At 36.6% G+C, this 24,785-nt stretch overlaps 7 protein-coding genes across 13 annotated transcripts in view; 4 read left to right on the forward strand and 3 right to left on the reverse strand.

Moving 5' to 3' along the window:
• The first annotated feature begins 249 nt into the window (after positions 1 to 249).
• On the forward strand, positions 250 to 2,626 carry LOC139771790 (golgin-45). Its single transcript, XM_071704834.1, has 6 exons — positions 250 to 471; positions 647 to 1,185; positions 1,272 to 1,471; positions 1,622 to 1,750; positions 1,820 to 2,045; positions 2,123 to 2,626. The coding sequence occupies exons 1-6, from the start codon at positions 423 to 425 to the stop codon at positions 2,285 to 2,287; spliced, it is 1,308 nt and encodes a 435-aa protein (XP_071560935.1). The 5' UTR covers positions 250 to 422; the 3' UTR covers positions 2,288 to 2,626.
• A 93-nt stretch (positions 2,627 to 2,719) lies between these two features.
• On the forward strand, positions 2,720 to 4,943 carry LOC139771791 (spermatogenesis-defective protein 39 homolog). The gene is made up of 9 exons (XM_071704836.1): positions 2,720 to 3,051; positions 3,120 to 3,258; positions 3,349 to 3,554; positions 3,647 to 3,783; positions 3,855 to 3,882; positions 3,948 to 4,092; positions 4,160 to 4,404; positions 4,467 to 4,643; positions 4,724 to 4,943. The coding sequence occupies exons 1-9, from the start codon at positions 2,980 to 2,982 to the stop codon at positions 4,847 to 4,849; spliced, it is 1,275 nt and encodes a 424-aa protein (XP_071560937.1). The 5' UTR covers positions 2,720 to 2,979; the 3' UTR covers positions 4,850 to 4,943.
• A 346-nt stretch (positions 4,944 to 5,289) lies between these two features.
• On the forward strand, positions 5,290 to 13,297 carry Hs6st (heparan sulfate 6-O-sulfotransferase). Its single transcript, XM_071704833.1, has 4 exons — positions 5,290 to 6,201; positions 7,287 to 7,690; positions 8,171 to 8,350; positions 9,573 to 13,297. Exons 1-4 carry the CDS (start codon positions 5,676 to 5,678, stop codon positions 9,888 to 9,890), a joined length of 1,428 nt encoding a protein of 475 aa, XP_071560934.1. The 5' UTR covers positions 5,290 to 5,675; the 3' UTR covers positions 9,891 to 13,297.
• On the reverse strand, positions 13,090 to 15,487 carry LOC139771792 (SPRY domain-containing protein 7). 2 transcript variants are annotated; one of them, XM_071704838.1, is made up of 5 exons: positions 15,220 to 15,487; positions 14,860 to 15,124; positions 13,978 to 14,261; positions 13,798 to 13,903; positions 13,090 to 13,711 (listed from the first exon to the last, which is right to left on the reverse strand). In XM_071704838.1, the coding sequence occupies exons 2-5, from the start codon at positions 14,960 to 14,962 to the stop codon at positions 13,614 to 13,616; spliced, it is 591 nt and encodes a 196-aa protein (XP_071560939.1). In that variant the 5' UTR covers positions 14,963 to 15,124; positions 15,220 to 15,487; the 3' UTR covers positions 13,090 to 13,613. The 2 variants fall into 2 exon arrangements, with proteins under 2 accessions (XP_071560939.1, XP_071560938.1); XM_071704837.1 differs by having other exon boundaries at positions 14,860 to 15,154.
• Positions 15,488 to 15,723: 236 nt separating this feature from the next.
• On the reverse strand, positions 15,724 to 17,262 carry Rpl35a (ribosomal protein L35A). Of its 3 annotated transcripts, none has more exons than XM_071704841.1 (4): positions 17,119 to 17,262; positions 16,384 to 16,620; positions 16,005 to 16,163; positions 15,724 to 15,802 (listed from the first exon to the last, which is right to left on the reverse strand). In XM_071704841.1, exons 2-4 carry the CDS (start codon positions 16,615 to 16,617, stop codon positions 15,779 to 15,781), a joined length of 417 nt encoding a protein of 138 aa, XP_071560942.1. In that variant the 5' UTR covers positions 16,618 to 16,620; positions 17,119 to 17,262; the 3' UTR covers positions 15,724 to 15,778. The 3 variants fall into 3 exon arrangements, with proteins under 3 accessions (XP_071560942.1, XP_071560943.1, XP_071560941.1); XM_071704842.1 differs by having other exon boundaries at positions 17,068 to 17,196; XM_071704840.1 differs by lacking the exon at positions 17,119 to 17,262 and adding an exon at positions 16,887 to 16,922.
• A 781-nt stretch (positions 17,263 to 18,043) lies between these two features.
• On the forward strand, positions 18,044 to 22,561 carry Ipo9 (Importin 9). 4 transcript variants are annotated; one of them, XM_071704820.1, is made up of 12 exons: positions 18,044 to 18,524; positions 18,643 to 18,876; positions 18,965 to 19,334; positions 19,404 to 19,651; positions 19,727 to 19,988; positions 20,073 to 20,386; positions 20,478 to 20,697; positions 20,795 to 21,066; positions 21,162 to 21,570; positions 21,846 to 21,994; positions 22,110 to 22,188; positions 22,292 to 22,561. In XM_071704820.1, exons 1-12 carry the CDS (start codon positions 18,189 to 18,191, stop codon positions 22,495 to 22,497), a joined length of 3,099 nt encoding a protein of 1,032 aa, XP_071560921.1. In that variant the 5' UTR covers positions 18,044 to 18,188; the 3' UTR covers positions 22,498 to 22,561. The 4 variants fall into 4 exon arrangements, 2 of the variants coding, with proteins under 2 accessions (XP_071560921.1, XP_071560922.1); XM_071704821.1 differs by having other exon boundaries at positions 18,968 to 19,334; XR_011717985.1 differs by having other exon boundaries at positions 21,821 to 22,188; positions 22,292 to 22,361.
• Positions 22,562 to 22,670: 109 nt separating this feature from the next.
• Positions 22,671 to 24,785, reverse strand: part of Slip1 (SLo interacting protein 1) — a 191,544-nt gene continuing 189,429 nt past the window's right edge. The window contains exon 7 of the mRNA XM_071704823.1: positions 22,671 to 24,567. Within this exon, the coding sequence (XP_071560924.1) occupies positions 24,235 to 24,567 (333 nt within the window). The 3' untranslated portion in view covers positions 22,671 to 24,234. The remainder of the gene's footprint in view (positions 24,568 to 24,785) is intronic.

The raw sequence follows: 24,785 nt of genomic DNA on the forward strand, positions 1-24,785 counted from the left end.
TTGAGATAGATAATATCAATTAATCTAGCAAACAAGAAATTAATATGTAAACCACCGGACCAAATCAAAATACCGTACAGTCACCAATGTGACTGCAATCACCGTTACTGTTAAAAACCATGATTGACACATTTTTATGATTATCACTGGAGCCCGGAAAAAAGTATATTAATATTACCAACTATTGATATAAAATGATTTCCGCTTTCTTGAAACAGGGGACAGCATCGTCCAACACTGTCACGTAATGACAGCATTGACAGTCAGCGTTAACTAGTGCTAACCTCCTCCTTTTTTTAACATATGCTGTTACCATTGACATGAAAAACCTATTTATATTATATCGTATTCGCGTAAAATGTAAATATTGAACACACGACATATTACCGAAACATCTGCAATAACTGTTTACACTGCCAAACATGAATACTTCTACAAATCTCAAGAAACACAGCGTTCACTGTCAGCCAGGTTAGTTCTGCCCATATCTTTGCGAGTTACAAACTGCGTGTCATTTTAAATTTAAATAACGAGAAGTAAATTGTTAAAATTTACAACAAAATTTTTCAAAATATTTCGAACTCATATCATAGCGCTATACAGATGCAACTTTTATACCTCAATTAATAACTTTTTATCTTTCAAGATGTTCATATGATGGGTTGTGTCGAACGAACGCAAGGAGATGGTATGGAGAATGCGACGGACAAGATCGAGATTAAGCAAAGCCGAAGTCGTCTAGGGGACACCCTTATTTACCATCCCACAAACCTGAAGCAATTAGGATCGGCAGCTCCGGTCACTCCTATTGGTACAATAGTAAACCTCGTGCCAAAAAATATTAGTAATGCGAAGCAAGAGAAGCGTATCTTACACTCCTTGAAATCAAAAGAACCAAAATTTGTACCGTACGAACCTTATAAGGCAGCTGTTAATCCGATAGTGCCGTTTGAAAAAAAGAACAAAAAATTGCCTAGGAAGTCTGGCATAAATGCCACAGCTGCGCAAATTGCTGCGATAAAGATCCAAGACAGCGACACAAGGCTGAAAGAGGATGTGAAAGAGAGCAAAGAAAAAACATCAGAAGACGGGTGGAACGGTGAAAAAGAGGCATATGAGATGGAGATCCGCAAGTTGAAAGAAGAGAACAATCAGCTTGAGACTCAGTTGAAGTTTCAAGCACAGGTAAAACATTTGTATATATATATTAACAACAAAATTTATTGTAGTATTTAATTTATCCTAGAAAAAATATATATATACGTACACAGGTCAATGGAGAATTAAAAAATTTGTTGGTTGCTGCGGTGGGAGAGGATCTGCAAACAAGAGTTCATCTATTAACCGAGGACAAATTGCAACTTGCGAGAGCCCTCCTGAATTCAGCCCAACATTTGTCTACGCATCAAGAACAAACAGAATGGCTAGCAGGCCAATGTGAAGTTTGGAGAAGTAAATTTCTAGCTAGTAGGTAATTAACAATCATTTCCGAGATGCTCGGAATTTTTGCAATTTTGGTTTTTGGTTTGCATCAGATCTATTACATGTTTTTTTAAGCATTTAATTAAAAAAAATAGTAATAATACCACTCTGATTTGTCCCTAAATGATGCTTATTACAGCTTAATGGTGGAGGATTTGGCAAGATGGAAAGCCGCACTCTGCCAGAGAACGACAGAACTGCAGGAAAGTATAAAACGGCTTCTAGAAGAACATAACAATATTCGTGATACGTCGCTCAAAACATACAGGTATATTTTGCAGGCTACATTGTGCTTATATAATTTTGTCAAACTGACGAGCAATCTTTACTTGTCCAGAATGCTCACGATCCTACGAGAGAAATTCGATTCCATAGGAACAACATCTGGCAAGAAACACGAATTGGCCAGTACCAATATCGTCGATCTCGCGCAAGGATGTTGCCAACTTGCGGAAATTCTGAGAGTCAGTCTCCTGAGTGGGATCCCGGATTCAGAATTACGGAAAGAGCTGAATATAACCGGTTTAGATATGAAAACGCTCGCGGAGCACAACGCGGAGAAAGTAGGACTGTTTGATCTTTAAATTCCTTATGACGAGACGTAATATTTTGGCGTAACGAATTGATATCTAAATTGCAGTTGCTAATGAATCAAAAATTACCCATGACTGGGAGAGAGGATGTTGCCTGTACCGCAGTAATGGGGGCGGCAGTTGCGGTCGGCGGACAGATGTTTCTTCCGCGATGCGACGCGAAGAATATGGCATGTTGCCCACATTGCAGCGGCGAGATTAAACAGATTTGAAAATAATTCCACTTTTATATGTCTTCCATACGATACCCTTTTTTATACTAAATATATATCGAATATTTTTTCAAATCTGGTGCCAAAAAGTGTAACTGTATCTTTTTAGTTTTCTTTGTAGTTAATGAAACAATTATGTTCTTTAGACAATGTTTGCATAGACCTGTACATTAATTTAACGATCAGTCTGTTCTTATCCATCTGTAGGCTAGAACTGAATCTTGTAATTGTTTCACTATTATTTACTTCCTAATTAATTTTATATATTTATAAACACATTTTCTGTTTACATAAATTATGTAATTTACTTAAAATATAACAATAGTATTTGTCACTGTTTTCTTAGTATCGATTAGATAATATTAAAAGTTTGTAATGTTAATAATTATGATGCGATGAAGTATCGCATCCGTTTCCTATGCATGAAAATTAAGAATTTATATTCTAAGCCAAGCATTTCGTATAGTTTTTCCATATAGGATCCGTAAGATTGACATTTGACAGAGAACCCAGCCCGAGTATTCAGTTTAGGTTGGTCTAGCGTAGGTATATGTCATCCGAATGAAAACAACTATCGACGTCTTATTGGCGTCATGAGAAACGTCAGAAAAATATTTTGCTTCGTCCATTGTCACTTAAAGTCTGGGTTAGTGAATGTAGTTCAAAGTTAGATAGATATCCTGAAATGTGAGATGAATACCGCAAAAGACGAGGATGATTTCTGGTACAGCAGCGAGACGCGGTCGTTCTGCTTCGAGAGCGAGGTTATGATCGCTACGAATTGTAAATAGCCAGTTTTATGGGCGGCAAATATCTGAGAATCAAATTACAGGTGGATCAATTAAGGAGCGACAAACTGTGGACAGGAATTCTCAATGCGTCGAGTTCCGAAAGTGGCCTTCAGTCTACCACTGATTTTCAAACTACAAAACCTCTGCTTTCAATTATATCTGACAAGACGCTTTCACGCAGTATGCCAAGAATATAGATATATATCTTGAGAATCTTCTGATATTAATGATATAACTTTAAAATGTAAAATCTTTTCGAATATCTTGTAGTTTTAGACGCAGATGACAAACCGGAGAAAGGTAATCCAAAAGCAGAGAATAAACATCCAGAACTGGCTGTTGTCCAGCCAGATATTACCTTAAGACGGGTATTGCTCGGTCAACCGTATTCGTTAGAACGATACAAGTCTCTCGCTAGCAAAACTGCCCTATTAGACGCTGCTATCTTAAAGGGAGATGGAAATGCTATTTTGATAGTACGAACTTACTTATATAGATAAGATGCAATATATTAGCTGTCAAGCTAATGAAAATTATGGATCTTGTTGACGTTTGATTAACATTGCAGATAATTTTATTTCTTACGAAAACTTTAAAACGATCATTAGTGCAAAGACTATTAGCAGAGAGGCCAGATGCAGTAAACGTGTATATACATTATCTGTTTATAAGGCTACATTCAAGTGAAATAACTGATATTTTGACGTATGTAATTTTTGTAATATATAATTAATGATCTATTTTTTTGTATCTCTTTCATGCTTGATATTTTACAGAATGCTGGGCCATTCCTCAACTGCTGCCGTAAGTGTTACTGCGGATGTCACGCGATTTAAGTCGCAAATTTCATTTGCTATGGTTGATTACAGATGAAGAACCTGCATATTATTATAAAAAACACAAAAGATCCAAATAGGCTAATGCAAAAACTTCACAATTGTTACAAGGCACTTTTTGCCATGTTACCTGACTGCAAAGAAATTACGTTTCTGGAGTCTTATATTAAGTTGCTGGGTACGTTTCTAATTTCCCTTGTGCCACTGTAAAAAAAATTATATTTATTTATATCGTAAATCGTTAGAATGGCAAATGGCGATCAAACAGAAAAAGAACGATGAGGAACTCCCATTGAATTCCTCTGTCCTGGAATCTCTGCGTTATGCGTGCAAACACCATTGCAATACGCCGAACGATTTTGTCACGATGTCACCTACAGTGCTCTCTCGAGACCATGACATTTCTCCTAGACTGTATCAGAAAGTCGCTTTACAAGTTAAAGCCGCCTGCGGTGGGTGGGACGATATCGATCGTTTACTCTTAACAAAGGTAGCGTGTTTTATTTTGTAAGTCTATCCCATCAGGATTATGTTGTATCAATCATGTTTTAGGGATTACTTGGTAACACAAAATTACAAACGCAGTTGTATACAGAGGATATTTTGAAAGTATTGTATAAATACAACGCGCCACATGCCGTTCTCGAAAAGTATCTGAAGTTCATCGACAATCTAGAGAAGCGATTGGAATTGGCAAAAAAACTATCTTGCCATACAATAGTAATTGATGTATGTAGATATTTTTTATTAAAAATTGTTATTAAGGAAATAATCATATAGCATTGAGTTACGCATTTACACATTTCTAGATATTTGTGCAACAAGGGGATCGTGCAATACTGATGGAATACAAAGCGAAATTACAGCCTCAATCGGAAGGATTTTTTTATGCCGAGAGCGCTTTGCGTTTACCACACATTAAGTGGAAGAGTTAAGCTTATTGCATTTATAAAAAATTGTAAAATTTACATTTGTAAAAAATTATATATATTCGGATTGCATTAAATATATTATTCTATATATTTTCAATTGTAAAGAATAATTTATTTAAATATAAAAGAATTTTGCACAGAGCTTCTTTAAATTTGCATATCGTATAAAATACTGTTTTTTTTTTTCCTTAGAAAATTAATATTGGAAATGCTTTTTTTTAGAACGCAATCGTTGCAAAAAATGAGCACTTGTAAATTTAGGGTCATAACACGTGGGAAAAAAAAACATAAACGATAAGATTTTTAAAGCCGCGAGTTATTTTAAAATGGTAGCACTCATACATCATGGGTAGCACTATCAGAGAGAAGCCTGAGAGAGGCCATCCCGGCCTTTTTTCTGGGACCGTCGAAAGCCCCTGTACTACACTACCGCCAGTACAATACGAGCGCGATAGTTATTTTCCGATGTATTTTGGAACGCGATCGATATCAAGTGTAAACATTTCTTCTGGTTATTCATTCCCCTCTACATGCCGTCCAGATAGTGGCTGTATCCTTTGGCGGATTAATTTGTCAATCCGGTCAATCCTCCGTCGGACGGTTTGGGGCGAATTTTTGTTTGTTTCTGTCATGGCTGACGCGCTCGATGCGAGCGTATTTACAGCCGGATCGTGTCAGCGTGCACTGCGTGCAGTGGTCAGCGGTGGTACGCGGTAGTGCGTCGTCGTCACATAGGTATGTGTCGTCGTCCCACGTCGAGGGCTGGTGAGCAGTAAAGCTGCGTGTGCCTAGCAGTGCCTAGCAGCGCGAGACATGGCTGGCGATAATAATGGGCAGACGAGCGGGTGTCGATGCGGAGATAGGCGCTTCTACTAGCGAGCTCGAGGTGCTCGTCGCGTCGGAGGGGAAGGAGGACGAGGAGGACGAGGAGGAAGGAGAAGAGAATATATGCGACGGGAGGTTCGCGACGACGAGGATGGAGTCGCGGCACCCGCGCAGGAACCGTCTGCGTAGCGTCGTCGGGGTATGCCTGTTCCTCGCGCTGACCGGGATCGTCTACCTAGGCTACTTCTGTCCGGATCACGTGTGCGCCCTGACAAACCGCGAGATCAAGGAGTCTATCAGGCTGTCCGAGAGCTTGTCCGTCGCCGCCGGGCCACCCGCCGTCGGCTCCGCCGCGCTGTCTTCCGTGTCCATCGAGCTCGACAGGAACGGCCTGCTCTCGGTGCATCCCGCCTTCAAGCTGCAGAGCATCCAGGGTAGTCTGGGCTACGACGATGTCTTTGCCAACGACACTTTTCAGTTTGATATCAACGCTCACGACGTCATGGTCTTCCTCCACATACAAAAGACAGGCAAGTACACGAAGAGAGTGTTTCTCGTCTTGTGTTTATCGTCTGCAGGAATAAGAAACAGAAAATCTTTCTCTTTCTAATTGTTATTATTAGGCCTGTTTATTTTAGCTCAACTTCTTGTATAGTTCATATTTTCTCTTTAACTTTTCACGTTGGAGAAAAAAAAAGAAAAGATGAATTGTACATGAAGTTCAGCTATAACAAACAGGCCTATTATTTCTTGGAGTTTTGGAAAATTTAGTAACACCAATTATATATAACTGTCTCATTGAAATTGTAACAGATGCAAAATTTTAATTTTTATTAGAAGAGAAAAAATATTTCTCTTTTAGTAAAAGATTTTTCTATTTTATAACTCACCTTTTATTTCATACTTCATTTGCTTGTGAATTATAATAAGATCTGTTAGAAATTATTTAGGAATTATTTCTTATTTAGATTACAATAAGATTTATATTTTCAATTGTATTAGCCTTTTTTGCAAAATGTTTATAACGTGCGGTATATTTTTCAGAAATATATTGCTATTGCTAAAACATTACATAATATTTTAGCATAAAAATTGATATAAAATAAATATAAAATCTGCAAGAATAGAGACTTTCAATTATCTCTTGTAGGATTTCTTTATATGTGTATACTTAAGTGTGTAGAAATAAAACGATAAAGCAATGTCACTTCCCCTTGGCCATTGCATATTTGAATTATTCATCAGGCATATGTTCAAAGCTCCAAGCCCTATCTTAGAAAGAAAGAATAATTCAAGCACGCAGAGGTATTTGGTATGCTGCATGCTCATATCCTCTGCACCTTTGTTCTCTTTGTATTCAAAAAATTTCCTTTATTAAAATGCATCTTATTGCAGTATATGTTTGCTATAGGTTTTATTTTTACAAAGTCAATCAAAAATTACACGACATTACTATATATAATAAAAATTGTTGATTGACAAAATATTTTTAATTCCAATCTGAATGTATTAACGTACATAAACATATCTTCTATTAATTTATATATTAGAATTCTTTTTAATAAAATAAATATCTGTTGCAATGTATCTAACGTAATCCTTATTTTGTTCAAAGGTGGCACGCTATTTGGTAAACATCTGGTACGAGATCTAGAGTTGCAGAGACCGTGTTCATGTCAACGACGACGCAAGCGTTGCTTCTGTTTCCGTCCAAATCGTAACGAAAATTGGTTATTCTCGCGATATTCCACCGGCTGGAAGTGTGGACTACACGCGGACTGGACCGAATTGACGAATTGTGTAGACACGGAGCTCAATAAAATCGAAGGGGAAGGCATTAAACGCCGTTACTTTTACGTAACTATCATAAGAGATCCCGTTGCGAGGTATCTCTCCGAGTTCAGGCATGTGCAGAGAGGTGCTACATGGAGAGGTGCTCGTCACTGGTGTGGAGGTACTCAAGCAAATATACCCCAGTGTTACGATGGCCCGAATTGGAAAGGCGTTAGCTTGGAAGAGGTAATAATTTCTCTCGATTTATATTCATTTTGACCTGATATTGACTTTTCTTATTAATGTGAATTATAACAGCTTATCTGTATAATACTACGTTTACGCGAGCGTTACTTCTGTAGTAACTTACGATAATTCACTCGTTTACGCGGAGTAAATTATTGTAAGTTACTACAAAATCCCGTTTACGCGAAGGAATTATCGTAAGTTACTACAGAAGTGACGCGTAAACGTAGTATAAGTCATTTTATATCTACAACTACATTAAGATAAAAATTGCGTCTAATCTTAAAAGCACTCGTTTTTATTTCACGCGGCTACTTCCTGTTAGATAACTTTGCCGTGCCCTCTTCTATAATAAACGCATTGTGACTTGTTATCAACATGAGCGAATGAAACAGATTAATTTGAATAGATAAAAGATGAAGAATAGAACTATTGATACAGTTTAGGAAACTAATAAATGAGATTGCTATATCTGTGCAGTTTATGGAATGTCCTTACAATTTGGCGAGAAACCGTCAAACTAGAATGCTGGCAGATCTATCGATAGTTGGCTGTTATAACTCCACTCTCAGCAAAACTGATCGAGACCGTTTAATGTTGGCCAGTGCTAAACACAACTTACAATTCATGCCTTTCTTCATGCTGACTGAATACCAAAAGGTATGCGACAAATTTAAATATTACACGCAATTAATTTTTATTATTATCGTCATTATTACCGTTACTAGAAATTTATCGCGCCTATTATAATTTTTTGCTACATTCGTACAGTGTTCGTCATGCAAAAACATCTTTTTATCGATTGCGCAAAGTTATTACAGTGTAAAATATGAGATATAGCTGCTCCTACGCAGAATAATATAGAAAGCAGTTTAGCAACTACAAATTTAGCAGACTGCTAAATATTAATCTCTTTACAAATATTGTAAGCTATATAAAGTTGTTATTCTTATACGTCACGTTCGCAGCTTGACTGCTTAAGAATAGACGTTTTAACGTAAATATTTATGAGAGTTCCCCTTCCAATAACATCTGGGAGCAATAAGCTTATTCCATAAACTATGAGCCATTGCTATCCTTAAAATCTTGCTTTTTATCATGACTGTTCTATGTTAAATACATTCAACAAATGTTAAGAAAAGTTTGCTTCTTTATAATTAATTCTATATTATATTTTATATATTATCATATTATACTTAAAAAGTAAGGGCTCAGTCACAATGAGAAAAATAAGGAATAAGATAAAGGAATAAGGAATAAGGGAATGTCGCATCTCACTTCAGTACATGTACATTAAAGTGAGATGCAACATGCCTTATTCCTTATTCCTTTATCTTATTCCTTATTTTTCTCATTGTGACTGAGCCTTAACATCTTTAAATAAAGTGATAAAGTGATGCTGTATGCTTCAGGAGCATCTTTTTTTATTTCGATGTATTTTTTTTATATGCGTCATGTAAGTTTTTTTTGTAGTATCACGTATCTATCATAGATATCTTTTTTTTATTTTATGACTTGTTATTATCGGCAAGTTGAAGTTGATAGCCTTGATCTCTTGTTCATAGACTTAATAACGAGAAACATTCACTTGCATAATAATACAGTAATTTATGTCAGAATATTCAAGTCACTGTTATTAATAATATTGTTATAGTTTTTTAAATCAATACTTGTATTAAAAGAATTTATATAATGTACAATATAAAATACATTTTATTTATTATATTTAAAATTATTATATTTAATAAAATATTTATAAATATAATAAAATAAACTAGTGATAGTTATAAAATTATGAAAATATCACAAAATTGATAATTAATTATATCTCTCATATTTTATTTCATATGTATATTAATGATAAACTTAATTCACATGTCAGGTGGGGCAGTACACTTTCGAGGAAACGTTTAAAATGCGATTTGCGGTTGCGTTTGAGCAGCATAATGCTACACTTAGTGGAGCTACCATGGCAACCCTCAGCGCAGAACAATTGGATGCTGTACGTAAACTCAACAGCCTGGACCTAGAACTCTACGAATTCGCAAAGAATCTCGCTTTTCAAAGATTTAAACGGCTTAGAGATCGTGATCCACATTTTGTACAACGATTCCAACACCTTGGTGAGTTGCCATCAAGGCAAAGTGCCACAGAATTTAATTGGGATTCTGTTATTGAAGATACTACGGATAACGAATAATGTGTGAGTACATTATTAAGCAATCCTCTCGACGCTTTGCATTCGATACCAAGCATTACTGCGGATCTGAGCGTCTTAGGGAAGTGCCCTTGAAACAGAATACACTTTATGTATAAATCACCATTTATCTGCGTAAAATTTACCAAAAGCACAGAAATGTACTTGGATAAGACCAAAGAGAAGTTCAAGAACCTTAATGTGATGAACCTGACAGTATCCTGACAACAGTTAAATGCATAAAAATTATTATGTAATAATTGATTTCCTCTATTCTAAGATCATTGGGACCGAGCATTCTCTCTGTTCAGTGATTTCCTCTCAATATCGACTTTTATTTTAATGACAGATACGCTGAATGAGGCTGTCGTTGCGTACTCTGTCTTTCGTTCGCTTTCTAATTCGGTCGTTTAGTCACATGAAAAATGTGGATATTAAGACAGCAGTAGAAGAGAAGAATTCTAGTTCACAGGACAATAGGACAATTTGACTTGGAATAGAAGAAAATCTCGAATAAAGAAAGTCAATCTTAATAGTCGCAAAAATTGCAAAAATTGTCTATCATGAAATGCTCGTAAATTTTATAAAGGTTCTTCCGTATATAAGTAACATATCTTTGCTTATAATTATACAGATAGTCGTGAAGTTGCTAATTATTTACATTTATGACTTATCTGCAAATTATTGCCATATGCGCCAAATGTTTTTTCCTACATTAATTTGTACATACATCTTTATGCCGGTTTATTAATTTATATATTTTTTTGTATGAGCTCTATACAGATATTTGTTTTTATTCCATCTGTTTCAATTTATATAAACAGTGTTATAACACGCTGTTATAATATAATGTTGATACAATTAAACTCATATGTATTACATTATTACAATTTAACTCTCACTATATCATATACAAGGGGTAATTTTTTTACAGTCAAAAATATAAGAAAAATAATATCTTTTAGCGAAAATGAGAATGTCATTAATTTTTGTCGTTTTATATTTTTATTTATAAATTTTATCTTTTATTATTACTTATAAAATCTTGTTTCTGAATTCCTAAAAATATTTTTAATGCAAAATTTCTATTCCATCTCTTTAATAGAAACTCGGATACATTTTTTGTATATAAATTAATCTAAATCGAAGATAATAAGTAAAATTTACTCTTAAACATGACATATATCTAATATTATTAGGCTCAAATAAAAAACAAGACTTCTCATTTTGTAAAAAAAAAAATAACAGGAAGATCACAGTTTGGAACATAATGTTAAATAATTATGATATTAATAATTTTTTTATATTTGTTATATTGAATTTACGATGTATTGGTCCAGATACAAACATATACAACAAACACTACTAATTATTGCACAAATATTCTATCTATATTACTAAAGCAATCATGTTTTGATTAAAAGATAAAGAGGACGTGCGAGATCGCAAGTTATGATTTATACATTATCATTTCTAAAAAAAAATCAAGTAACAGGGGCAATAACAATTTTTACATGTTTGATATATTTTAGGCATATACGATTTTTTATATCATTGGCACGTTTTTGTAACTAAAGATACGTAGCTATCGAATTATACTTTTGTAAATATATCTGAAAGTATATATTTTTTAATCAAATTATTTGCAACATAATTGAAACAAGTTCACATTAGCTTTATGGAAAAGTTTTGTATTGTTCAAGTGATGAAATATGCTAACTATGGTAAGCCATATGTTAATCGATGTATACGTAGGTTTCCGATGGAAATATCTGAAAATGGAAAAAAGAATATATCCATTTTCGATCGTTGCTTTGCACATTGCTCGAGAGTGATCGTTAACGGCCCTACATTCAGTTAATTTGTATAATGTAGAATGCTACACTGTTCATTAATTATAATATTACTTTGCTCTAAAAAGTGTTCAACATTCAGATGATTACATCATATATTATATATATCGGCGAAGTCCTTACATATATTTCATAAAATTATTTAAATCGTTTTATCGCAGGCCTACATAGTTTAATTAAACGACAGTATAATGCATTAGATGATCATTATTTATATATTAAAATTAGTCATGCTACTTTAACATGATTAAGTACTGAAACTCTATATGCAATGAAAGTGCAATAAGGCGACTGCGATGGGTTACCATTATAAATATTTCATATCATCCAGTCATAAAATAAATATAATACAGCTGTTAGAGTTATGTAGCTAATAATTAGTTAATAATAGATCACAAAGGCTCTCTTGAGGAGATGTAATGATGGTCTTTCGAATGAATACAATACATATGTATCTAGTAAGTTATCTAGGAAACTGAGTGCCATAAAAATCCTCTATTTAAAAGAAATTAACCGCTAAAAATAAATAGTTATGTTACATTCAATATAAGAATAGAGACTTCAATATTATGGCAAATAATATAATTTAAAAATTACATTGTTTCAATCGAATGACCTCTATATATAGCATAAGTACATAATGTTAAGCGTGTGACATTATTGATATTAATAATTGTTTAGAACTAATATTAAGGACCAAAGATTTGATATGTTTCAGCAAGTATTGAGAAAGCTTGCAGCACAAACAATTCTAAGAAACTTTTTATATGTATACATCGTTAGATAAAAAAAAAGCTCATTATATCAACGATAAGCGCCAATAGTTATTTTAACGTTTGTGCTTTTAGTTATCATTTTCATATCATAATTGAGGGCGTTTATCTGACTGTGATCGATTCTTAATATCAGATAAAGGAAACGATCTATTGGAAATACCTATTTGATTATATAGCGTGCGGCTCATTTTAGAATGCAGAATTTTGCGTTTTAGAATTTTGTAAGTTGGACGTATATGCATGATCTCAGTACACATGTATTTGAAAAAATCTATTTATTTGTGTACACAACAATTGAATCGTTCAAACGTTTGTACGACTGATGATGTGTAAAAAGAGACGCAAGTTTTCGATATGTTAGGAAGGTTGAAACATTAGCTTTAATGTTTAATACAATACTTGTAGCGAGAGAAAGGAACTATGAAAAGAGATAGCTAACGAGATGCCATGACACTAGCCTAATAAAGCGAACAATAGGCCTAAAGCCGTCGGTACCTTATTTAAGCCAGTGTATATACCATACCATTAGTCACTTAAGATTCAATAAATCATTATGTATACAATGCATACATATATAAACATATACATATATATATTATATATTACACAAATTGTACACACATATTTATGATTACATCTATTATTATACAATTATACAAACAAAGGTATGTATAGTTATTGTAAGATAGACATCGGATTGGAATAGAACTAAATCTAACTCATTCGAACGATTAACGTTGTAAACCTTTTAATTTTAATAAATCTAAAGAATTCTCTTTCAGTTAGTTATGTAAAATCTACTTATTTTACGAATCTTCGTTCTGTAGAGAATAGATCGAAAAATAGATTCTCACATCATTAGGTGTCGTTTACTCCACGCTTTTCGATTAAATATATTATCATAACTGTAACTGTTGTGACACACGTTTATGACACTGTTTTTTAATACTATACTGTCATAGCTCCCTGTTTAGTTTGTATCATTAATTCTTAACTTAACGTTTAACTTGGCTCAATGTTTAACAAAACTCGAAGTGGACGAGGAATGTCAATTTTGACAATACAATGAGCATTTTACTTTTGTTCATATCACTTTGCTAGAGCAACGATTGTTCCAGCATTATTTTCTCGAAACCCGCTGGCGGAGTATGGATAAAGTTTTCTGGAATTAAGTCCAGGATGGCTCCATCATCCACTGAAAGTTAAAATAATACAGATTATACATAAAAGTCGATTGTCACACATGACACGTTACTTATTATTCACTAGAACAATAAACACCGTATAACACTGGATAAATCAGTCCCTTTACACCTAAAAAAATTCGAGCATTCATAGATTCTCCGTTCAAATAAAAATTCAACTCTATATGATCGTAGGATACTCCCTGAAAAGATTTTAGATTATTCAAACAAGACCGCAATAAAAATCTTAAAAAAAAAAACAGCACATTATACATACAATGACATCCCCTTCCTGTATAGGATTTTGAAAGATTAACTTGTGACGTTCTTGTTCGTTGTGCCTTATGATACCGTCGGAATTGAATGCCCAGCTTTCCGAGTCCTTTCCTCCTACTGCGACATTGAGATCTGTGTCTCTCTTGGCTAGTCCAATGCCCCATATACCGCTCTGCTGTATCTTCACTTCAAAATAACTTTTACTTTGAACAAGAGGGGCGTTTGCCAAGGCACCACCGCTTCCACATATTCTTAGACCATTTTTCACTATCACTACCTCACTTCCTGTATAAAACAGTGCCGGAATTGCAAATTACATTTTTCTGTCAAAACATCTTTGTACAAATTGAATAAATTATGTAAAAAATATTTCAGATTCACAAGTAGATTTAGAGACAAGTATCTAAAAGACATGCTATTTTATCAGACGTCATGTAGACAACTTCTGGAGCGTTTGTTGTCATAGAATGTTACTGCTGTAATGTATATCAACTTCTATCTTTAACATAATAGTTGCTTTCCATTTACATCAAAACTCAGATAAATCTCACTTCTGTCTTTCTTCAACATTCATGTTGAAGAAAGACAGAAGTGAGATTTATCTGAGTTTTGATGTAAATGGAAAGCACCTAATATCTAACATGTATTCAGAAACCAATTGTTGAACATCGGAATATAAATATAGTAGCTTCGTAGAAACAGCAAAACCTTTAATTGCAGAAATTATTTGAGACTTTACAAGAGATTATTTCGAAAAGGACAAATCTCGAAGAGAAAGCGACGCAAATAAGGCGACCTACGACACGTTTTTCCCGTGTGAGTACGTCACATACAAATTAATCGAGCCGATGCTTAATTGCTTATCGCGCACGGTGACAGTTACCCATGTGAGTCGTGTCTAAAGCGATGGGGTGTCGTTCCCGTTTCGGTGTTTGAGTTGCGGCAAAGCCAAGGCCGTCGAAGCAGTTTCTCAGACAGCAGAACATCGTTCGCGATCGTCGGGTCGGGGTTTCACGTTTACAGATAATACAGATTCGTTCAGAAACGTAGCGAATACAACATCGTGAGCCGTGAGAGAACTAGAGAAACTTTTCTTCCTTCCCTCCTCCTATTTCCACCCTATTCCTTTTTGGGACGATGCAATTTTTCTATTATACGCCGAGATGCACAAAATCCATCTGTAAACAGTCAAGTACCACGACTGGCGCAAATCCGAAACACTATTGTCGCTATTCAAACCTACGCATAGGCCGCATGAAAATGGCTTCCTCTCCGAGAGATCATAATCAGCGTGAATGATCTCGGCGGGCTTTTGTCGCGTGATTTTTCATTGTTCTGCAACCCTTCTTTGCTTTTTGCAGCGAAAATGGTTTTTTTCAAGACGTTCCGAAGCTCCTCGGCTTGATGCAATTCGCGTTTTGAGGTTAGATCAGATTTGGTCAGGTTAGGTTAGGTTTCGTAACATAAACGGCGATAAACTAATTATGATAATGCGCACGCACACATATTTACCGAGCGATTATGAAAAAAAAAAAAAAACTGACGAATTTTACTAAACTATTCAATTTTACCTTTTACTCATTAAAATAGTTTGAACCAAAATAGCATAGTTCTCATAAGAAAAATATTTAGTGAAGTTTGTTCAGTCATAACTTAGCAGTTATCCACATTTCACAGATCCAACACCATTGCTAAGATAAATGGGATAATTTTTCAATTAACGATATATTTTATATCCATAAAACAGTTAGATTTTAGTACCAAAATGGTATATTTATTTGTTTATATTATACAAGAGAAGTTTATATCCGACTGGGATACAGCATCTGTAACATAAAACAATCTGAATGAAACTCTGTGTATTCACATATGTATAATGATTAAAATTTTTCATTATCATGTATATGTATATCCACAGAACAGAACGCATAGAAAATTGTATAGTCAAGGTTGACAGGTAGTTCGTAGCATTGAGCGTAAATTCAATGGAACAAATATCTACATAAATTCGCAATGTAAATTTCTTACAATTCTGATGCGATGGCCCATAGCCTTGGCCGGTAGATTCCTCTTAAACTTAGCACGCACCGACCCGCTCGCACCATGGGGACGAGTGACTTTGCCCCAGATGGCCCTAACTTTTGTTTTCTTCGTAGTCTTTCCAGGTACTGGCGTCTTGTTCTTAGCCTAGGATAATTTCATATGCGGGTTACTTATCGATTATGAATGATCTCAACAAATAAATCAATGATAAGCTGATAGTCCTATTGTAAAGTTCATAAAGATATCAGAATAAAACAAAGAAGTTTTGGCGATACAATTCCATAAAAATCTTTTACATGTTTGTCACCTAAATCAACTCGATTTGTTTTTCCTTCTTAGACAATCTGTACCAAACAAGCCTTACTTTATATACATAGACGCATCGCTTTCCTACGTAGAAATCTGAGTCTTTCTTTGTGCCAGCTCCTTCGATTTTAAGCAGAGCAGTATGCTCGTGTTGATTGCGCAATCCACGTTTGTAACCGGTGAAAATTGCCTTCGCGTACAGACGCCCGTGTCTCTTGAAGGGCCTCTTTCTCAGCGGCGTTTCCTCCGGAGCGCCTTCTTTCGTCTTGGGCGCTTTCGCTTTGCTCGTCATTTTCTAATAACACAACGGCACAATAAAAGCATCAACGACATGCATAAAGCATTCAAAAAAGGGGATGAAATAGGAAGAGAATGAGAAAAATAACTATTCACGGTTCACACATACGTCAAGTCACTTAACGAAGCACTTTGAGGTTATGTACGGCAGAAATAGTGAGACAAACATCAATAGTTGAAAATTTTGCGAAATTTTGCTACACGTGTACAACTAGGTATTCTTCTTTTAACGCAATGAATAAAGAGCGTGTATATACGATTTACTTTATCGTGCACATGTTTCATTTGTCACGTAGCGAACGCTAAACGCCACATGAGAGACGAGACGGATAATCCGCTGAAATCGTTGATAATTAAATAAAATATAACGAAGCGAATAATCGTAAAGTAGCTTGACACAACATTATACAAATTGCTCTTGTTATTTATGCGAAAATTCAATTACATGTATTTAGTTTTTATTATTAAATATGGGATTCGTCACCACAGAACGTACTGGAGATCCACCATGAACTAAGAGAAACAGAAGACGTCCGTGATCTCACGTCCCTGCGTCCCTCTGTTGCTGGCAGAACCTGCAGAAGAAATAATGGACGCGTTCAGCAGGGCTGCGTTCGAGAACCACGCTCTTCGGAAAAATTCACACCTTGGCACTCTTGGCAGAATAGCAGAAAGCAGGAAAGCAGAAGCCAATCAGAACTCGCGCGGGGGGGAATACGGGAATCAGCATGCGGGACAGACGATGCGTGATTCGAACAGCCAATCAGCGCTCTATAGAAAAATGCGGAAGAGCGCTGATTGGCTGTTCGAATCACGCATCCTCTGTCCCGCATGCTGATTCCCGTATCGTGTGATTTCACCCTTAGCCGATAGCTCATCTCTTGCGGAACGCATGAACGATGATATAACCAATTTGGCGAACCGGCTTTCAGAAAATTTCGAACGTTCATCCATGCACGATCGGTTAGCGAGTGCGGGGGTTATAAGCATACCCGTGTATACATACATACATACGCTCGTTCACTCGTACGTCGCGACGTTACTTGTACATACGCGTTTGCGAGGATCGGCGTCGCACTCGTATCGTATCGATCTCCGAGATAACGGCGGCCGACCGCGTGTAATACAAAATTCCACATAATTGAGACGACGACAGTTCGAGAGCCAAGACGAGAGGCCGTGATTAGCAGCCGTTCGCACTTCGCATATTTCCAAACGTCACGAATGTGGCGATGTAGCGACGAGTGTATCACGAAATAGTTAATATCCATTTTATCCTCGTCATCTAATCGTCACTTACTCATTTCATTCTGTTCTGTTTCCACTCGTTTATGCGGATGATGTAATATCCCACACGCGGACACATGGAGATGTCAGATGTTGTCAGCATGTGAAAAATAGGCGCAGAAGCGAGACGATTAATACATAACAGAATAGCGATCGCTCTGTAATTTTAAAGGAAACACTTTACGGATACGTAAACTGCGGGCAGTTGAATATCTGACTTCCAAGGATCACTACTCGTCTCGCAGATGCTGGCCGGTAAGCCAGCTCTTATTTTATACAATGACCGCTAGTGACGTACAAGGCTCCTTGAAGGAAGCTCTGTATGAGACGTTAACTGGGATTTTGTCGCCGCATTACGAAACCCGTAAGGCCGCGGAGCAGAGAATTCAAGCTCTAGAAGTCACGGAGGAGTTTGGTATACACCTGACGGAATTTGTCGTCGATCCCAACTGTCATTTGCCGATCAGGCAGTTAGCTTCCGTTTTGTTAAAGCAGTATGTCGAAACGCACTGGTGTTCGTTGGCTGAGAAGTTCCGTCCGCCGGAGCTTAACAATGCCGTTAAAGAGAGGATCAAGGAGCTACTTCCCTTGGGACTCCGAGAACCTATCAGCAAGGTAATTTCGTTGACGAATTAATTAATTTAACGGTAGGGACACGTTATCGTGTAATCTAATCTGTATTGTTGCGTACCAACGCAAATATTTTACATATGAAAGATGTTGTCTACCTCAGGTACGAACTGCAGTGGCCTATGCAATATCTGGTATAGCACATTGGGATTGGCCTGAGAATTGGCCTGGACTGTTCGATGTTCTCGTCAGCTGTTTAAGGGAAGAGAGCGAGTGCGCGGTTCACGGAGCGATGAGAGTGCTAACAGAATTTAGCCGGGATCTGACGGATGCTCAGTTGCCTAATGTAGGACCTGTTATTCTTCAAGAGATGTACAGGATATTCCAAAGTGAAAATGTAAATTTAATTGAGGATCAAGATGTCTCCTACATATTTCTGTGCGATACACTTTCTTGCCACGTTTCTAGTTTTGTGTTTCTTGCAGCAGTATTCGATTAGAACGCGCGGTCGTGCAATCGAGATTTTCATAACGATTACAACTTTGGTCGCTCATACGGGAGCGTACGAGAAGGGATTTATAGAGCAGTATCTACAGCCAATCATTCCTATGTTCTGTGAGAAGTTTGTCGAGTGCCTCAGAGTGCCTAATGGCCAAACTAGTGACTGTGGATTCAAAACAGATATTATTAAAGCTATAAACTGTCTTGTTACAAAATTGCCCAAATATATATCAGATCTTTTACCTCAAATGCTGCCACCCATATGGGAAACTTTGTGTCAAAGTGCAAAGACTTATCAAGAGATGACAGTCAACGCTGATGAAGATATCGATGATAAAGAAATTGATTCTGATGGTATGTTATTTGTGCATAATAAGTACAAGATATTATTTTTTCCTACAAATATGTACATATATTTTCTAGGCGAAATAATTAATTCCAACAGTCTGATTATTGCAATCTTCGAGTTTGTCCAAACTATCGTCGATCGTAAAAAGTTTATGAATCTGCTGGATAATATGCTACCAGAAATCATATATTATTTAATAGTATTTATGCAAATAACGGTCGATCAGATTCAGCAATGGACAACGAATCCGAATCAATTTGTCGAGGAAGACGAGTGCACCTTCGATTACAACGTCCGAATCTCGGCGCAAGAATTTTTAACGGTGAAATAATAAAAGGAATAATTGAAACGCGTCGCAATATACATTTTCATGAAAATAATATTTTGTCATCTATAGGTCCTTACCAGTAATTTTGAGGACAAAGCGGTGCATGCTCTTTGCGATGTAATAACGCGACATATTGAAGCAACAAAGGCGCTTCAAGTTAACGGCGATGGTAGCAACAGCAACGAAAGTTGGTGGAAATTACGGGAATCCTCTCTTTTGGCATTGAGTCTTTCTAAGAACATCGTTATTGAAAAACAGCAGGCTGGAGTATTGCAGTTCGATATTATTAGGTTTCTAGATACAGTTGTTTTGGGGATGTTAAATGATTCAGGTAATTAATCGGATACATATATGGTAACGATATCGTTTCTATTTTATAGATACGTTTAACAAATTGTTTCGTATATTATTTCAGAATCGCCTCCGTTACTTCTCGGCCGTTGTGTATGTCTCGGTGGACGATACGCTAAGATAATGCCACCAGAAGTGAGTTCCCGATTTCTAGAAGCGACAGTTAACGGTTTACAGGAGAATCAACCACCTTGTATACGCATCAGTGCCGTTAAGGCGATCTATTGGTTCAGCGAGGCATCCACTGGAAAGGATTCTATCATCAACATAATACGTTGTCACATGCCCAACATTTTTCAAGGATTGTTCAATCTAGTTAGTCAACCTAGCACAGACGTTTTGACCTTGGTCATGGAGACATTTCAAACGCTAATCTGGGTAATATGGACGCCCTCCTATCGCACATATTTTTATTGCCATGTATTTTTTTCTGTTATTTAAGTTATTTGGATCTTATTTGTGTTTATAGCAACATAAAGAATTTACAGCATCAGTGGAAAACAAGATATGTCCTTTGACAATTGCAGTGTTTGTAAAGTTTCATAATGATCCGACGATCTTAGATATATGCCAGGATATATTTAAGGATTTGACGCAGAATCCAAGCTGCATCGAGCCGCTGCAAACTCGTATAATACCGACTCTAACGAGCATGATGGCGATAACTCCTATGAATAAATCAAAGGATGGTACGCTATTCTTTTTTTTCCTTTTTCTTTTCTATGTCAAATTTAATCATCTTAGTCGGACCGTTATCAGTAGTAACCCCCTTGTCCTTTTCATCAGAGGGATCTCGAGCTGTGGCGTTAGATGTGTTGAAAGTTCTGGTGCAGTATTCACCGACACCTTTAAGTAACGCTTTGGTGGAGACTGCTTTTCCGACTGCCTGTCACTGTATTCTTAATTCGGAAGACCACGCAACACTGCAGAACGGCGGGGAACTCATACGCACGTATTTATCGGTTGCAGCGCAGCAGGTCATCGCGCATCGAGATAACGAAGGACAAACCGGGTTACAATATATACTGCAGATAATCGCTCAACTCCTAAATCCGCAGGTGATATTACTGAAACCGCCGATTCGTTTAATTTAACGGAAAATTAGGTATTTATGTTGGAAACTGATTATATGTGTATGTGTGGATAATTTCAGTCGAGCGAATTCACTGCCACTTTTGTCGGACGTTTGGTCACGACGCTGATCAGAAACGTAGGGGACAGTCTGGGTGAAAATCTCGACCTATTGCTGAAAGCAGTACTGAGCAAGATGCAGAGCGCGGAGACGTTAATCGTGATGCAAAGCCTGCTAATGATTTACGCGCACCTTATAAATACGCAATTTGACGCCGTGCTGAACTTTCTGTCGACCGTGCCTGGGCCCACGGGACAGAGCGCACTTGCGTTTGTATTATCTGAGTGGGTCAGCAGGCAGCACCTATTTCTCGGTAGATACGATCGCAAAGTTGGGACGATTGCATTGTGTAAGATTCTAGAATACGGAGTCACTCACGGGGATAGTAGATTGGATGAGATTACAGTTAAGGGAGATATGATCATCTCAGGTTTGTGACGTTCTTAGACCGTTTTGATTACATAAAAAAGTTACGGTAATGAAACACGACGAAGTAAACTTTTTCGCTCGCGAATATAAAGTTATAAATAATTAATTTTATTATTATTCTAATGTTATGTATGAATAAATTCTACTCAAAAAATGTTACATACATTGATACTCTCACTGTGATGATTCGTTGCGCATAAGATTATTGCTACATTGCTCTACGAAAAACATTTGTGTGTTTCTCAAAATAGCAAGTTATAATTCGGGAATATATAGGAATCGAAGATGGCGTGAGGACCAGAAGCAAAGCCGAATCGCAGCCTTACGAATGGACTACGGTGCCTGTACTTGTAAAGATTTTTAAAGTAATAATCAACGAATTGTCGAACGATATCGAAGTCGTTAGCGCTAGCCAAGATACGGAAGTAAGTATCGGCCGCGCTTTCGCATTTTTACCTAAACTTTCATAATTTTTTACTTTATTTCATTAAAATAACATTTCAATTTTATTTGATCGAAAAACTCCGTCATCACATTTAGGTTTCTGACGACGAGGACGAAGAAGAAGAAGATGATGATGACTTGATAGATCCCGGAAATGAAAGTGCAAATATTTTACGTAAGTTTCATATAAACGACCTATATATATATAATATATATATGTATATCAGTCGTGTAACGTTGCTAATAACAGAATGCTATTGAATGTGATTCTGTTATAGAATTTGGAGGTGCAGATGAAGATAATGATGACGAAGAGGACCCAGAGTTATTGCGGGACTCCATCTACCATTTGAACCTTGGCCAGTATCTGCGCGATTTCTTGTTAAACTTCTCCACTCATCATTGCTTCCGCATGTATATCCAACACCTGAATGTGCCAGAACTAAAAGTCTTGAATAACATAAATATCAATGCTCATATGTAATAGGACAATTCAGATAATTGAAACAATTTTTGAATTTCATAATAAACGAACAGTCTTTTTTATACTCGATCGTTTTTACCTTTCATATTCCTCGATAGAATTTCATCTCGCTAATTGTTCTCTTGCATTTATCCTAGGTCACGACGCAAATGTGTTAATTCGTTGCCGTGGCATATATTAATGCTATATTTTATTTGGGTCTTATTTACATTACACATGTTTAGAATCATTATGTCGCATCTACATACAAAAGACAGCATACGTATGCACGATCGCTTATGTGCTTAAAAATCCTAAATCATACAATATATTTTCTACAATGATATATTTTATATCTAATGTCGTTCCCAAAACATATCATACATCTTACGCGGTAAATTTTCGTCAGGAAGTATGCGATAATTGATCTATCGAGGCGTCACATTTGATTCACACTTTCTCTCTCCATATATGCGTGTACTTTAAAATATATAGAGTTACAGGGCAGTATATATAGACATTGGCAGTACAGGATTCTAGTATTCGATTACTTTTTCTGGAAGAAAGGAACAAAAGGTAATAATCGACTCGATACATACACGAATTATATGCATGAGAATAAGACAATTTACACTTATACAGGATATCCCAGATTTCCTCAAGCATATCTTTTGCACATTTCGCGTTTCTTCTATAAACGCTTTACAAAAACGGTGTAAAAATCACATACGATATAATTTGTAAACAGCAATGTTTTTGCACACGAAAAAGCAGCGATGCTTTCGTCATGAACAATATTGTTTTTTTTTTTTTTAATTTAGAATACTGTTCGATGTCCACGAAAATAAATTCGCTATGGAATCGACGTTAAGGCGATGGTCCTCCGGATATACAGTGTCCTGCCGCGATCTCCGTCATAATGCACAAAGCAAAATGGATATTGATGTGTACCACGTTAATACTTATCGCTTATTATACATATCTACATACCTATAATCACCGATCTTTGCCCGTAGAATATTTTTCGTCCTGTATATAAAATCTATATATATAAATGTGTATCGTGCCGTAATTATTTACAAGATTGATTAGAGCGAACGTGCTGTGCAAACTTCACACACGTGTTTACATGTAACAGCGACAATTCAAGCTTCTCTCGCTTTATTGCAGATTGGCGTGTCTTTTTATCATGGAATCACGAAATATTTGAACATTGTCCAATGTTATATTCGGCAAGAAGAAGACTAAAGACGGTCCATTTGTATTTTCGGTATCCTTGTGTAACCGTCTCAAAATTAAGTTATTCCGTACTCGGATACTTCGGATCAAACACCACGTGCACAAACTTGCCACATATAACGATAATTATTCTGCAATCACCAAATCAAGTTTATGCGCTTGTTCATGCATATGTATATGTACATATGCATACACATACACACATACAATATCAAGCAAGCAGTTTCGTACGGACTATTCAGACGAACGCTAGATCTTTCATTAACTTTCGGAAGAATCCTTCCGACTTTACGACGTTGCCTTCGCGCGAGGCACATGTTTGCGGGCAAGAGGTTGGTATAAAAGATAATTTGAAAGTGTTACGCCGCGCAAAGGTTTCAGGCTTTCCCCGACGCAGTATAAAAGTCATTCGCGCGATAATCGTGCCCGTAAAATACCCTCGCGCTTATTTCGGGTTTCGATATCCGTGTAACGAACGGTCAGTTTGGCGAGCGTCAAGGATACGCAACGCGAGTTCGCTTACACCGTGGTAACCGACAGTAGACCCATTAATTTCCCCCCCGTGCCAGGTCCACCTGTACCCACCCTGTTTCCGTGAACCAACATTTCTTGCACAGTGGTGAAATCGTCCAGAGTCGTCTTTTTACGCGCCATCTTCTTGTGACTTAGTTCGACGATGTTTAACGGCTTCTTCGACACTTTGTCTTCCGTGTGCTCGCATATCAGCAGGTCGTTAGTCGGTTGCATCTGCTGCTGTTGCTGTTGCAGCAACAATTCCTGCTGACGTTGCTTGCGCTCGCGCGCGCGTTCCAGCTGTCGCTTACGCTCCTCTTTGCTCCAATAACGTCCGACCTCGAAAATAATAATGTACAAATAAATGAATTAACTGGTCAACTTAGCGAAAGCAATCCAAAATCAGAACGGAAATAATTTTTGATATACATGTACAAATTCAGTTTTCAATTTTAATATCGCGGTTAACGTTAATCGTATTCTTCAATTAATATTATTCGATTTGTCTTTATCTCTCTCAAGCAAGATGCGATGATATCCCGTGAATTTCTATTTGG

Source organism: Temnothorax nylanderi, unplaced genomic scaffold, assembly GCF_030848795.1.
Source record: "Temnothorax nylanderi isolate EJ_2023f unplaced genomic scaffold, tnyl_v1.0 TNYL_tig0044_pilon, whole genome shotgun sequence".
NCBI classification, from domain to species: Eukaryota; Metazoa; Arthropoda; class Insecta; order Hymenoptera; family Formicidae; genus Temnothorax; species Temnothorax nylanderi.

Excerpts from the sequence above, each read along its gene's own strand:
- LOC139771790 (XM_071704834.1), top strand. The coding sequence starts at position 423 with ATGAATACTTCTACAAATCTCAAGAAACACAGCGTTCACTGTCAGCCA. Across the intron at positions 472-646 it reads CAGCGTTCACTGTCAGCCAG|ATGTTCATATGATGGGTTGT; the intron begins GTTAGTTCTGCC and ends TTATCTTTCAAG. Across the intron at positions 2,046-2,122 it reads CGGAGCACAACGCGGAGAAA|TTGCTAATGAATCAAAAATT; the intron begins GTAGGACTGTTT and ends TCTAAATTGCAG.
- LOC139771791 (XM_071704836.1), top strand. The coding sequence starts at position 2,980 with ATGAATACCGCAAAAGACGAGGATGATTTCTGGTACAGCAGCGAGACG. Across the intron at positions 3,259-3,348 it reads TGACAAGACGCTTTCACGCA|TTTTAGACGCAGATGACAAA; the intron begins GTATGCCAAGAA and ends AATATCTTGTAG. Across the intron at positions 3,883-3,947 it reads GCCATTCCTCAACTGCTGCC|ATGAAGAACCTGCATATTAT; the intron begins GTAAGTGTTACT and ends GGTTGATTACAG.
- Hs6st (XM_071704833.1), top strand. The coding sequence starts at position 5,676 with ATGGGCAGACGAGCGGGTGTCGATGCGGAGATAGGCGCTTCTACTAGC. Across the intron at positions 7,691-8,170 it reads AAGGCGTTAGCTTGGAAGAG|TTTATGGAATGTCCTTACAA; the intron begins GTAATAATTTCT and ends ATATCTGTGCAG. Across the intron at positions 8,351-9,572 it reads TGCTGACTGAATACCAAAAG|GTGGGGCAGTACACTTTCGA; the intron begins GTATGCGACAAA and ends TTCACATGTCAG.
- LOC139771792 (XM_071704838.1), bottom strand. The coding sequence starts at position 14,962 with ATGTTCTGCTGTCTGAGAAACTGCTTCGACGGCCTTGGCTTTGCCGCA. Across the intron at positions 14,262-14,859 it reads TTTAGACACGACTCACATGG|GAAGTGAGGTAGTGATAGTG; the intron begins GTAACTGTCACC and ends TGTTTTATACAG. Across the intron at positions 13,712-13,797 it reads GATTTATCCAGTGTTATACG|TGGATGATGGAGCCATCCTG; the intron begins GTGTTTATTGTT and ends TTTAACTTTCAG.
- Rpl35a (XM_071704840.1), bottom strand. The coding sequence starts at position 16,907 with ATGAAACATGTGCACGATAAA. Across the intron at positions 16,621-16,886 it reads TGAAACATGTGCACGATAAA|AAAATGACGAGCAAAGCGAA; the intron begins GTAAATCGTATA and ends TTGTGTTATTAG. Across the intron at positions 16,164-16,383 it reads GATGCGTCTATGTATATAAA|GCTAAGAACAAGACGCCAGT; the intron begins GTAAGGCTTGTT and ends AAATTATCCTAG.
- Ipo9 (XM_071704820.1), top strand. The coding sequence starts at position 18,189 with ATGACCGCTAGTGACGTACAAGGCTCCTTGAAGGAAGCTCTGTATGAG. Across the intron at positions 18,877-18,964 it reads GGATATTCCAAAGTGAAAAT|CAGTATTCGATTAGAACGCG; the intron begins GTAAATTTAATT and ends TGTTTCTTGCAG. Across the intron at positions 21,995-22,109 it reads GCGCTAGCCAAGATACGGAA|GTTTCTGACGACGAGGACGA; the intron begins GTAAGTATCGGC and ends CATCACATTTAG.